This window comes from Lepidothrix coronata, unplaced genomic scaffold, assembly GCF_001604755.1.
Source record: "Lepidothrix coronata isolate B3197 unplaced genomic scaffold, Lepidothrix_coronata-1.0 Scaffold85, whole genome shotgun sequence".
Classification (NCBI taxonomy): Eukaryota; Metazoa; Chordata; class Aves; order Passeriformes; family Pipridae; genus Lepidothrix; species Lepidothrix coronata.
In genome coordinates, this window is record NW_016690265.1 from 3522318 (window position 1) to 3536118 (window position 13801).

Sequence of the window (13801 nt, forward strand, 5' to 3'; positions counted from 1 at the left end):
GAAGATCTGAACTTAAAAGTTATTTCCTGCTTGTTCCGTTCTAAGAAGGGTCTGGTTTTTGTTTTTTTTTTTTAATACATTCCTATGTTGTGTTGTCTAACCTCAAAAGTGTTCAATGTTCTGGTTTTTTATGTTTGTGTTAGGCATCAGTGAGCACTGTCCAGCTCTGGATTTCTGGAATTTTAGCTATCCTTAGAGTTCTGATTTCACAGTCAACAGAAGACATCGTTCTATCCCGTATACAAGAGCTTTCCTTCTCACCTTATTTGATTTCATGTCAAGCAATTAACAGACTGAGATGTGGAGAAAACATATCCACGCCAGAGGATCACACTGAGGGTAAACAGGCAAAATATCTGCCTGAAGAGACATTTTCTAGGTATGTTGTCTTTTGAATAACTTAGGGGAAAGATGTTGGTTTCTGAGAAATCACAAATACATTGTGCATTATTTTACATGTATAGAACTGTTTCTGATAAGAATAAAGTCTCTTTATAAGTTGATATGAGACGAGTGTGTGTGGAGGAAGCAATACTGAGATGGACAGGGATGTAGATAAGCAGTTTGTTGAGCAGAAACTTTAGACTGTTCTGGTACCTCTTCTCAAGCCAAGGGATTGACCTAATGGAGCTGTTAAAATGGGTGAATCCTGGACTTATTAAAATTGGGTCCAAAAACTTAACTGCTTAACCCTTCCCTTCCTTTCTGTGTGGTGACTAAAAGACAAGTCATTTCTTTAAGCAGAAGCCCAGGTACTGTACTGGAATCTTGGCAGCCGTGGGATTCAAATCTATTGAGTTAGTCCTGCTGTTTATTTCCTATTTTTCAAGAGCTGGCTTTGTCTAGTTAGCTTCTCATGTTGATGTCCTCAGAGAGTGATGAACTTCAGGCAAAAGAAACATGGAGAGAGGGCAGTGGTATTACACTGACATGTTTGTCATTAAGGCATTGTATTTCAATGTGGTGGGAAAGATTTGAAATAGATATTTGTTTAAGAAAATAAGGACTTTTTACGCAAGTATGGAACTTCAGATAGGAATAAAATGCTGTTTCTTATTATTGAGCTCACTGTGAGGGTGATGAGTAGAGGGAAAAGGGGCTTCTGGGCACCCATACTGTGACCTTATGCCAACAACAGTGACATGGGTAATGGTTATGGCCAACAGCAGGGATGGCTTTCCTCAAGTGCTCTTTTTTGTTGCTTATTTTGACACCACCCATTGCCCCATCTTGAGGTTTGATACAGAACCTGTGTAGTAGAGTGTGGATAGATGAGGCTGTGAACAGCTGAATTACTGTGACTTGCTGAATTACCTCTGCTCAGCTGAGCTGTGGTAACTGTCACAGTTTGTTTTTAGCTCAAGGCAAATCACTATAAAGACACCATAATATTTTGAATATAAGCTTGGCAAGTGAGGTGGGATGGTGTATGAATCCTATCATAACTTCAGCTGATGGGGTAGATAATCTAGATCCAGTATGTCATTATTGAACTGCTTATGATCATATAACATCATATTTGTTTTAGGTCAACCTGTTCTGTAGTGTTTCGTTTAGTATGCTCTTTAGGATGAATGGTCAAGGGCTTCATATTTTACTTTTTAAACCTGACTAAGTTATGTAGGCAAACCTCACCTTGTTCTGAAAGATGTTGCATTGATAGTTTTCCTGTTGATTGTGTATGTGTTTTTTTTCAAGATTCTTATTACAACTGGTTGGCATTCTACTGGAAGATATTGTTAACAAGCAATTAAAGGTGGACATGAATGAGCAGCAACATACTTTCTACTGCCAGGAGCTGGGCACACTGCTTATGTGCTTAATACATATCTTCAAATCAGGTAATACTTGAAACATTGTGTTGTATCATGCAGTGGCAGAGTGGTTTTTCAGTTCTAAGACAACTATTGAATGCATTGAACTACCGAGAAGGAGTATGTAGGTGCTGAAGGTGTTATATTTTACTCCATATAAAGAACTTCCCAAACTTTTGTGCTTGTGTATGCAGGGCGCATTTTTCACATTTCTCCTTTGTGGAACAAAATCTAAGTAGTGACTTATCATCTCTCCTTTTTCACTGTCTAAAATCTTCCAATCCAAAAAAGCGCAAAGCGTTCCAAATTTCTGGCCATATTTCTCATGGTTTTTCTCAGTTTGGAGGTTGGTAGGTCTGTCCAGGCTTAAACTTACTGAGTTCAGACCACTGGTTCAGACTCATGACAAGGTAGATTCCCTTTTTTTTTGTCATAATTAATAAAAACATATAAAACAAACAGATCCCCAGAAAAAATAGGAAAGGTAGCACTGTTCCAGCTAACTGGTCAAATTTCCAGTTTTGGAAATTCTGCGTTAGGTATCTTCTGCTCGATACCCAGTAATCTGGCCCTTCGTAATTCCTTAGTCCTTAGGTTGATTCCTTAGTCTTATTTTCCTAGTAGTGGCACTATCTTCCCTTTCTTCTTTTATTCTTACTTTACTATGACTGCCCTTTTTGAGTACTGATTTTCAGCTTGCAGCTGAAATCCAACCTTGGATTAACTGTAGTTGTCTCCAATTTAAAAGGTCTTGGCACAGATCCCTGGTTCTTCATAGACCTCCTTGCAGATATAAGCATTGTAGGTGTAGAGTTAAAACAAATCAAGTGCAGATGGATTTGTTCTGGGTCTTCAATTAGTTCTCTATCTTAGCTCAAAGCTTCTGCATCGCTGTGATTTAACTTTCAGTAGCTTCACTCCTCTGAGTCTTCAGTGACACTAACAGGTAGAAAAGTGAGAGGGAAACCAATTGAATTACATTTTGAGTTTGTTCAGCTATGGTGGATGATGTTTTGACTTGTCAGAAGAGAGCATTGGCTTAAGAAATGGAGTTCTCTAAACCAAAGTTCTTGGTGTAAGACTCCAGGACTGTGCATGAAGAGGCACAAAATTTGGTGACAGTTACCAGAGCCTTCCTGGATGTTTGAAGGGTGCTTTGGGGCACAGAACCTGGGGTATAGTGAGTTGACAGCTCTCTTCCCGTGTGTCTGTTAGAGTAATAATTGTTTATACTATTTCTGTTTAGGAGAAACACCTGAAAAAATATTATAACAAATAACTTATGCCAAAGCGTTTTGGAGTAAGTGATTAATTGGTGTCAAGCCAATGAAATGGGAGCAATGAAATCAGAAAATCAAGCTGGCAGTTGAAACTGGGGAAGTAGGTTCTTCCACAGTGGCAGCTGGGGATAATGGAAAGGGAAAGCACCTACTTCTGCTGCAGTGACAGGCTTCCAGGCTCCACTGGGAGTCTTTCCAGGAATTATGTAGAAATTTTCATGGAAAATTAAATATTAAAATACTCATGCAGAACACTGGGATATGTGTATTGCACGATCTCTAGAAATTAATTTAATGTAAAACTACAAATAATTTAGGGTATAATATTACTACTAGTATTTATGTGACGTAACAGAGTAGAAGAAACATTGTTCTGACACCTGGGCTGTGTTTTCATGTCATAACATTTTTGTTTAGGTTTAGGATTAACTAAGTGCCTGGTTTTGTAATACTTTTCTTTTGTTCAGTTAAATCCTCCATACCTATTTTCTCTTGAAGTTATATGCTCTTAACTAGAGGTGTAGCTTATAGCAACTTGTGTCTGGAAACACAGACTGTATTCTGTTGGTTTTAACCACTGTTCTACTTAGAAGTTTTGTCTTCTCACCTGTTAGTGTTTTCAAAATATGAGTGTTGCTGACTCTTATGTAGGAGCTACTAGATTATAAGTGAACATTTTCAGTAGAAATAAAAGGCATAGACCAAGTGAAAAGATGAGCATGCAGTGGCTTTCATGACTGTGGAAAGTCACTAGATGGTGCAGTTCCTGCCAGTGCAGGAAGCTGGAATGGTGCTAGCACTGCTTTGCTAGTAAGTGGAACCAGAGTTTTAAGACTCAGTTACTTTTCCCATTCTTTGCTGTTTACATTGTGTATTTATCAGCCCTGGGGGCAGCTTAAACTGGTCCACATGGATGTGGAATTTACAGCTTCATTCTTCTGTATATCTGGCAAAGCAAGCAAGTAACTCTGCAGATTTCCTTCATTATTCTGATTAGCTCTTGGTTTCTAACTTACTCTGAAGGAACCCTTTTTTTTTTACCCTGGTCTTATCTTCTCATAGAAACTCAAGAAGTTCTATACCTTTAGACAGCTTTCCTTGTTTTCCCCCCCTTTTCATATTTCTTGTTTTCCCACCCTTTGTTTTGGTATATGAACACAGAATGAGCAAGTCAGAAAGCAAAATTTTGCTTTTGTACTGAGTGTTCAGTATGCAGGATAATGGCAGAAACACTTTTTGCACTTTAGAAATTGGATGGAAGGGTATAAGTTTAATTTCAATTAAATGTATTTGGAAAGCCATCCTCTGAACTAAGATACTTGTAAGCCTTTTTCCTTAACATGCAGAATAGTAGTTCCATCATGGCTCTTAATTAGAACATCTGTGTTTTAATTTATAAACAAACAAACAAGAAAGTCCTGGTCCTGCATTGAAAATTTTAAATTTAATAAAGTTTTCATGTATCAGATAAATTAGAATTATAATCAAACCTATCTAAAACATTATTTATTGAGTCTGAGACCTGATCATTTCTGGTTTACACACTGCCCTTGGGCAAACTCCATCACTTGCCTTAAATTTATAAAACCACTTAGAATATACCTTTCTTGCAGGAATTCTACCCTGAATAATTTTGAGACTTCAGAATTCAGACTAAAGCATAGTTACTCTTAACGTGCTTTTGTTGTTTTTAGGGATGTTTAGAAGAATCACAGCTGCAGCCACCAGGCTTTTTACAGGAGATGGATCTGATGGTAGTTTCTACACCCTTGAAAGTTTGAGTGACCTTGTTCAGTCCATGATTCCCACACATCCTTCTTTAGTTCTCCTCTGGTGTCAAATCCTGCTTCTTGTCAATTATACCAACTACAACTGGTGGTCAGAAGTGCATCAAACCCCAAAGTAAGATTTGGTTTTTGTTCCCTAGTAGTAGCCATGTGTTTCATATGATTATGTTTGCTAAAATCTTATTAAAGCAATCTAGCTTCTTTCTGCTAAGCCTATCAGCCCATTGAATAGTGCTGCTTGGATTCTGAAATGTAGTTCTGCACTTACTTTTCATGTACTGCGTTGTCTGTTCTGACATGGGTTTGATTTACTGGTATTGTCTCTATTTTTCTGGGTTGTGCATCATTCCAGTATGACACGACACTGAGTGCTCAAGAGCACTGGTTTGGCTTGAGAAGAAAATACAATAGGTTCTGCTATCCTCCCAGAGATGCAATAGCCCATGTTTCTCTTTTAAATAATCCATTTAATTCTTTAGACTGTCCGAAAAAGTAATAAGCAATACTGCAGTTGTTAAAAAATAAAGATCTGATGGGAAGCCAAGTGTCTACTTCAAAGCAGAGTAATGTTTGAATGAAGTTCATAGGGAAATATATGTTATGTTAAGGGCATTGGTAGGACATTCCAAGCAATTTGGTTGTTAATGTTTCAAGCTGTACCAAGAAAATATAGCAAGAAGATAGTAACAAAATATAATGTACTTCCTGCAGGCGACACAGTCTTTCTACTACTAAATTGCTTAGCCCTCATATATCTGGAGACAGTGATGAAACAGATTTGGAATCTAAACGGGGCATGTGCAATCGGGAGATAGTGAGAAGAGGAGCACTCATTCTTTTTTGTGACTATGTTGTAAGTTTTGAATTATGACTTTTATAACTACAGTTTTGGGTTATGATGCTGGCAGTCATTTATTATTGGTGTGTGTTAACTGAACCTGTCTGGCTCACAAGTGAAAAATGAAGACTTGTGAAATGAATAATTTTATTTTCGGATGGTGCTTCTGTAAGATTAGATATGACTTCATTTGGCATTTTTTTGCTATTCTGAACTGAGAATTCTCTTGGCTTGTAATAGATACCTGGTGGGTAATAGAATTATCTGCTGGGTATCATATCCCTTACTTGTCAGGTGCTTGGAGCACACTCAGTAGTTTTAGGTTTCCCAACGCCAGTAGCAGTGCATAATGTCCAGGAGAGAAGGGATTTTTGTCTCTACACCTTAAGAGGAGAGGTTTTACATTAACATTTAACTTCCATTTTGTTTCTCTAATGACAGTAGTTCCTGTGGCTTTGGCCTCTCACTGCCTCAATATTAGCATTTTATTTCATTGGGAACCTTTGAGGTGAATCCTCTGGTCATATCTAGTATTGCACTCTGGTTTGCATTGCAGAGCGGTTTTGAGGCAAGCAAACTGCATTCCTTTCAGATTCAATTAACCAAAAATTGTGTGTAAGAAGCACTTCAAGTATTAATGGGCATTCAGTCACCAGAGTCAGATTAGAGGTAGTCCAAGGTAAAATCCTCCCAAACCTTTTTGCTGAGGTGGGACAGCCTTTTAGCATCGCCTGGTTAACTCTACAGATCTTTTCGTGTTGCACTGCACTGCTTGTCAGTACACATACAGCCTCTTTAGGTTTGACATTAATTATTGACAGATTTCTTTGGATTTGTTTTCCAGGAATTATTCATCTTGTATTAAAGGCCAGTAGTAATAAAAAATCTTTAAGAAGAAGCCTAAGTGAAAATTACATTTTACAAGACAACTCTGTGCGTGCATGTTTATTTCAAACAACATTTCATTAAAAGCGACATCTTTGAATTGACCTTCTCAATTTACTTGTTTCTAACCTGGGTTTTTAGTGTTTTTAAAAAAATAATTTGCATGTTCATTATAAATATCTAAATTTGCAACAAGATCAAAAGCATTTGGAAAATTTGTCATGTAAAAATAATGATGGTGATATTAAAATGTAGACACTTTATGTCATTATTTCGAAGTAGCTGTCAGAATTACATATGAGAAACTTCATGTTGTGTCATATTTAGTAATTAAGTTTTAACATTGGTGTTACTGGAATCAAATTTTAATTTTTTCCCCTTTAGTGTCAAAATCTACATGATTCAGAACATCTGACCTGGCTTATTGTGAATCATGTTCAAGACTTGATTAATCTGTCCCATGAGCCTCCAGTACAAGACTTTATTAGTGCTGTTCACAGGAATTCAGCAGCCAGTGGTCTCTTCATCCAGGCCATTCAGTCACGGTGTGAGAATCTTGCAGCTGTAAGTTTATCTAGATAGACTTTTTGTAAAGAATAAAGTTGCTTACATTTCAGCATAAGTTTAACTGGTAAGTACGCGAAGTCTGACATTTCTGGGTCATTTATTGACTCCTGTCACGGTTTGAGATAGCCCCTAATTTTATTTTTAAAGTCACTTGTTTAAAATGCAAACAGCAAACCTTATATTAGCAGCATCAGTGTCAGATGTGTTCCAGTCCATCCAATCTATGAATTCAAGTGGAGATGGTTAAGTTACTTTTCTTCCTTTCTGGCTATTACCCCACGTAATCAATACCTGAAGAGTAAATGAAAGCTGTAACTTTTGCCTCTGATTTCAGTATTTCAGTACCTTGGTAATATAAATAACAAACTATAGAGGCAGGAGTATGAATCAGTCTGTCTTCATAGGCTCTGAGAATATGAAAATGATTTGCAAGCTCCTACCTTGCCCATTGATCTGTCCCAAAAACTGTAGACTCTTGGTGAGGGAAAATCACCAAGAAATTCTGGGTATGATTTCTCTTGATTATTTTGGTTTCAAATTAAAAGGAGTAAATGATGTTTTATAGGGATATAAAAAGTTGTATGCATCCCTCTTAATCTTGGGAGCTCACTAGGTGGGAAATGTAATTTGCTGGACTTTCTCTAGAGTTAATTGTGGAAGATGCCACCTACAGCCTAAGTAGCCTCAGTGATGTTTCCTATCTCTTCCCATTGTCTCTGCGTATCTAGTGCAAATGTGTTAGTGCTTTAGGCATGTGAGTAAAAAAAAGTTACATAGGATTAATCTGGGCTTCAGTATCTGAGAATCAGTCAAATTAACTAAAATAAATAAGTTTGAATGGAAGGTGTAGTCATTCTGTGAGATGTTTTGTGAATATCAGAAAAGACAGTAAAATAAAAATGTCTGATATTTACAACCTGCTCTAAAACAAGACTGGCTTCATGAGTCAGACTGTTTTTTTCCTTTAGATTATTAGTGCTGAATTGGTGCTCATATTTTAAAAAATAAAAGAAATTTTAAAAATTCTTTGCACTCCTTTTAATCATGTGTAGCTGTTGCTGTTTTTATGACTGAACATGTGCTCAAGAAATCCCTAATGCTTCTCTGGATTCCTGTGCATCTCTTGTCTTGACTATTCTCATGTTCCTGCCTTCTTCCAGCAAGAGTTGAAGCTTCTCACCATCTTCAAAGCTTTTTGCAATTTCACTGAAGTCTCTAGCTTTTTTCCCTAAAAGTTTTGCTCCCTACTTTTCTTTGTGAGAGTGCACTTTTACAGTTACACATCAAACAACTTAGTGTTCATATTAATTAAATAACCAGTAACTCAAACCTATTAACATATAGATAATAATAATGATCAGCTAGTTGTCTGCTCTAGTTTTTTATAAATGCCTTTCACTTTAAGACCTTTGTGTTCTGATTGATTGCCTTTTTTTTTTGTCTGTTTTTGTGTTTTGTTTTGTTTCAACACCTAGCCCACAACTCTGAAGAAGACTTTGCAGTGCTTGGAGGGAATACATCTCAGCCAGTCTGGGGCTGTCCTGACCCTGTATGTGGATAAGCTCCTGTGCACCCCGTTCCGGGTGCTCGCCCGCATGGTCGACACTCTGGCTTGTCGGCGGGTGGAAATGCTTCTGGCTGCAACTTTGCAGGTAAAGAGAAATCCATTCTTTTAAACAACATTGGGCAGTGCCAGCAATATAATCAAATGTGATGATTTAAAGTAAATCAAAATATGATGTCAAAGTGATTTCACTGGAAAGGAATTTTTAAATTTAATATATGGATACATGAATGTTTACGTTTCGCTTTATCTGCCTATAACTTTCTTAATCTGTTAAAAGTGTCTGTGGGGATTTTACATATTTCTGTCAAATTCTTGTGACTCTTTCCTATAGAACAGCATTGCTCAGTTACCAGTTGAAGAACTTGATAGAATTCAGGAGTACCTTCAAAACAGTGGATTAGCAACAAGGTAAATAATACCAGTAATACCGGTATGTGTTAAAGTGTCAAACTAAATAATGTTTTAGTACTAATTGTGTTAACTCTGTTTTCCTACATTTGGGGTTTTTTTAAAAGATCAGATAGTGGGTCTTTTTTGGAGGTAAAATAGGAGTAAAGCCTCATAAGATGCTGGCATATTCTGGCACAGGGGCAGTTGTGTTTGCTGTGTTGAATTTGCAATAAACTTAAGAATTGCAGCAAGCTAAAGGTGTGATATCATCAAATTCTCTGTCCCGCATCCCACTCAGTATTTAACTTTTGAGAAGCAGCAATCTCAAAGTAATTTCTTGACAAAAATCTATATTAGTAAAACCAACTTTATTTTTTTCAAACTTTTGCAAAATATTGTGAGTCCAAGCTAGGTGGGATTGGTTTTTGTTGGTTTGGTGTTGTTTTGTTTTTCCCCAGACTGCTTTTAGAAAAAGGAGCAAATTATTCAGTTTTTGAAAAAACTTTATTTAATGTTGGAAAGATCTTAATTTACTACTTTTGTTGTCATTGATGTTTGAAGTTAATGTCTATTGACTGAAATGAGAAATAAGTAGGGAGAAAGAACCTAAAACCCAAGACTGCAGTAGATCAATAGTAACATGCCTTCATATGTAACATCACATTTGAATTTTTAAAAAAAACTAAAAAAAAATTAGTTTGTACAAGTTCTTGATAGCAGTAGTGGAATTAAAAAAAAACAACAAAACAACCAAACAAAAGAACCCCTACCCAAAAAAAAAAACAAACCCTGACACTGACATAAATCCAAAAACTGGAATTCTTAATATATTTGAAAATAAAAGTATAGTTTTAGTGGATTCTTCATTAGTATCTTTTAGAATGTATTTGCCTGCAAACAAGTAATCTGTACACTAACTTTGATTCTTCTTACTCATAAAAAGATTTACTGCATAAAGAAACTGAACAGCTTGTATTTCACGCTTAAGTATTGTACGAATTCTAAAACTAAATTAAATTTAAATCTTTACTGTTGGTGGTGCTGAGTTAATTTGTTTTGGCCACTGATATCTGGAGAAACTTGCAGTTTTGCATCCTATGACTGCATATATCCATCAAAAACTTAAGACCCTACTGCTTTTCTCTCCTGGGATTGGAATTGATTCACTGGATGTCTTTGTGTTTTTAAATTATTTACAAAACTGAGTTAGTTCTCTGCTGATGTGTTCTTCTGTTTTCAGACACCAAAGACTTTACTCGCTCTTGGATAGGTTTCGTCTTATGGTAGCACCAGACACAACTAGTCCTTCACCTCTGGTTACCTCACACCCATTAGATGGAGAAGACCAACCAGCTTTAGAGAATGTAATTCTAGACAAAGTAAGATTATGTTTAGAAAGAGTCACTAAAATTACAAAATATATAAATGCATCTTATTTTTACTGTGCAGTTAATGCTCTCAGGATTGTCAGTGTATCTCAAATATAGATCAGTGATTAATTTCATACGTGTTGGCTGACTGTTGAACTTAGGGTGGATAATTAGCACTTGCATAGATGTTTGTTATATTGACAGTGCTGTGAAAAATTTACCAAATTTGGTTTCTTTGCCTGACTTTAACGGAAAGATTTAGTAGAGACAGATAAATAATCTGGGGGTTTTTATGTGTTTACTACAGTGATTAGTTTTCATTTGCTGAAAGTTGTTGGTTGGCTCTTGAAAATTAATCATTACTTGTCCATTACTTTTCCCTTCTCAGCTTTAAATTAATTTCAGAGAACCATCTCAAATATTTAGCTGTTTCTGTCTTTCATTTCTGTCTGTATTTCCAAGAGGGGTGGAGGGCTAAGAGCAAATCTTTGGGGCCTGTGCCTTCCTTTTTTCTAGTTTGTCCCATGGCACAGATAATTTCTCCTTTTCATTCCTCCATGTTCTACAGTGATACATGGTGATAGGAAACATATGTAGCTGAGATGGAAAAAATTATTTGATTAGCTGACAGTTTGGATGAGTCTGATAACCACTCGAGGAACCCATTGGCTTAGGGGAGAGATTGAGAGCTACTTGGACAGCAGGAGAAAATGCCCTGTAGCCTTCTGTCTTCATATTAACCAAAAAATCTAATTCCACCATCACTGAAAATCTGCGCAAAGGAAGTAGTTTTTGTGTGCTTCCTCCACAACCTCTACACAGTTCATAGAATCATAGAATATCTGAAGTTGGAAGGGACTCATGAGGATCAATGGGTTCAACTCCCTGCTTCTCCCAGGACTACCTAAAACTAAATCATATGACTAAGAGCATTGTCCAGATGCTTCTTGAACTCTGACAGGCTTAGATGTGTTCTAATTAATATTAGCAATTTTAGGTTGTCCAGTTATGATAAAGAAAACTAGTAATGGAGTAAATTTGCAGTCATGCATGAAGGTCTTAATTTATTCCAGGGATTGTTAAAAGATAGATGTTATCTTCATCTGTGGATTTATTTGAATCTGAAGACTTTTCTTCTTTGGTAATAGTATTGGGTTTTTGCCATTACTGTTATGTTTGTGTGACTACTGAGTATTCCATGCTTCTCTCTAGATAGTCTCCTCAGCTTTAGGATCTTAATACATACACCTGCACTATATATAAAGATTCATTTTTCCTCATTTCCTTTCCGTACTTTATGGAAATAAACAACTCATCAGTGAACACCTATTGGTCTAGTTTGAGATGTTCCATTTCCATTCAACAGTTGTTTGTTTTGCTTTGCTTTTTTCATTGAGGTTTTTTTACATTAATTTAGCCTATTGTAGCCTAAACAGACATTCAGTGCCAATGAACAGTTCTCTTGCTCCCATGAACTGTCTTATTTTCTGAAAACAAATATGTAATAAATTTCCTTTTTTAATTATTAAAGGACTGGTATGTGTCACTAGTGAGGTCACAGTGTTGCATCAGATCTGACTCAGCACTGCTGGAAGGCGCAGAGCTGGTAAATAGGATTCCTCAGCCTGACCTGAACTCCTTCATGACCAGCAAGGTAATTTCTTTGTCAGATGAAGAGGATGTAATTAGTTCCAGTGTTCGTATTGATAGTATTAATAGATTACATTCTTAAGTGGTCACATTGTTAAATGTAAATACTTCAAATTTATATAATACTTGTAATTAATTTTGGAAGCTAAAATAGTAGACATTTGTGTAACACAGTAGATATCTGTGTCTAGCAATATTGCTAATAGTATCTTTCTAGTAGTACAGGTTGGGTGTATAGAGTGGAAGCAAAGGTTCCTTTACGTATTGCAACCACAATAGTCCTGTGTTACCATTTTACATAATCTTCTTGTTTTGCCATACAGTCCATCTGTTTTTCTGTAACCTTTTCAAAATCTGTGCTAGATGACTTGCAGTGTGCCAGTAACAGGCCACAGATACTGAATCTGGCATAAAGGACAGCTTGTATCTGTTGCTTTTTTTTCTAAGAACATATTTTTTTCAAATTCTCTATGTTACATTTGCTGCTGGTATGCAGAAATAATAGTAGGGAAACTGTTCTTAAAAAGATGTTTGACTTGTTGGTTTGAAAGCTTATTACTTGAAGATTCTTTGTGTATATGCTGTCCTTAGGCTTTTTTCACACATTGTCCTGAAAATCTGGAATAAACATATTAATTTTCTTTTCCAGTATGGTTCTGGTTGGAATTTAAATGTGGAACCCATGTGGGCTTAACTGTGGTGTTGTTACACCACAATAGAGCAGAGGTCATAATAGTAAGTTAGTTAATTGCTAAACTGTCAATTTACCACCATATTAGTATGCCAGCAATTTCTTTTTATTTACTCTTTGATTTCAGGAATTCAACCTAAGCTTGTTAGCACCTTGTTTAAGCCTTGGCATGAATGAAATCTCAAGGGACCAGAAGAGTAGCCTCTTTGAAACAGCTCGGAGGGTAACTCTGGATCACGTGTCTTCTGCTGTACAAAACCTTCCTGCCAACCACCAGGTTTTTCAACCACTGTTGCCACCTGAGTCATCAGCCTACTGGAAAAAACTAAGTGATATCTTTGGTAATAGAAATAATGATCTTTTAAAGTTTATTCTCTCCACTGAAAAGATACTTTACCAATGTGTTGTGAATACATGAACTTGCTATTTAAAAATATCAAGATATCTGGCATAAAAGTGCTTATGAAATAATTCTGAAAAGCATTTATTGAAGGGAAAAAAATCAAACTGCTAGATTTCATCCAGTCTTATTTTATAGGAGATGAGGTGATGTATCAGTCTATGATGACACTTTGTCGTGCACTGGCTCAGTATTTGTTGTTACTCTCAAAACTACCAGTTGGTCTCCGTGTTCCTCCTGACAAAGAGGATGATATCCTGAAATTCATAGTGATGTCAATAGAGGTAAGAAACTACAGCATAACTGAAGATGTGATGAAATGTCGGGAGAGGGAATAACTTTGTCTTAAACTAATAACCACTGAGTAACTTTTGATGTGGGCAGGTTTTTTGTCTTAATTGTAGTGTAGAAATTTCTTCATTGGTTTTTGATCTGTGCTAGTAAATCACATTTGGCTTATGAGACAAGAGCAGCTTTTTACAAGGAGAGGTTGATGGAATGACCTTGGCATTTGGGAGAATGGGCTCTGCACTGATATTTGGGACACTGAATAAACAGTATA

At 36.4% G+C, this 13801-nt stretch overlaps 1 protein-coding gene across 5 annotated transcripts in view; it reads left to right on the top strand.

Moving 5' to 3' along the window:
* HTT (huntingtin) overlaps nucleotides 1–13801 on the top strand; it is an 80341-nt gene that overhangs the window by 46775 nt on the left and 19765 nt on the right. For all 5 annotated transcript variants that reach the window (XM_017820721.1, XM_017820722.1, XM_017820724.1 and 2 more), the window contains 11 exons: nucleotides 144–379; nucleotides 1699–1841; nucleotides 4789–4996; nucleotides 5593–5734; nucleotides 6989–7168; nucleotides 8647–8823; nucleotides 9070–9146; nucleotides 10369–10507; nucleotides 12030–12152; nucleotides 12967–13180; nucleotides 13378–13523. In XM_017820721.1, the coding sequence (XP_017676210.1) occupies nucleotides 144–379; nucleotides 1699–1841; nucleotides 4789–4996; nucleotides 5593–5734; nucleotides 6989–7168; nucleotides 8647–8823; nucleotides 9070–9146; nucleotides 10369–10507; nucleotides 12030–12152; nucleotides 12967–13180; nucleotides 13378–13523 (1785 nt within the window). The remainder of the gene's footprint in view (nucleotides 1–143; nucleotides 380–1698; nucleotides 1842–4788; nucleotides 4997–5592; nucleotides 5735–6988; nucleotides 7169–8646; nucleotides 8824–9069; nucleotides 9147–10368; nucleotides 10508–12029; nucleotides 12153–12966; nucleotides 13181–13377; nucleotides 13524–13801) is intronic.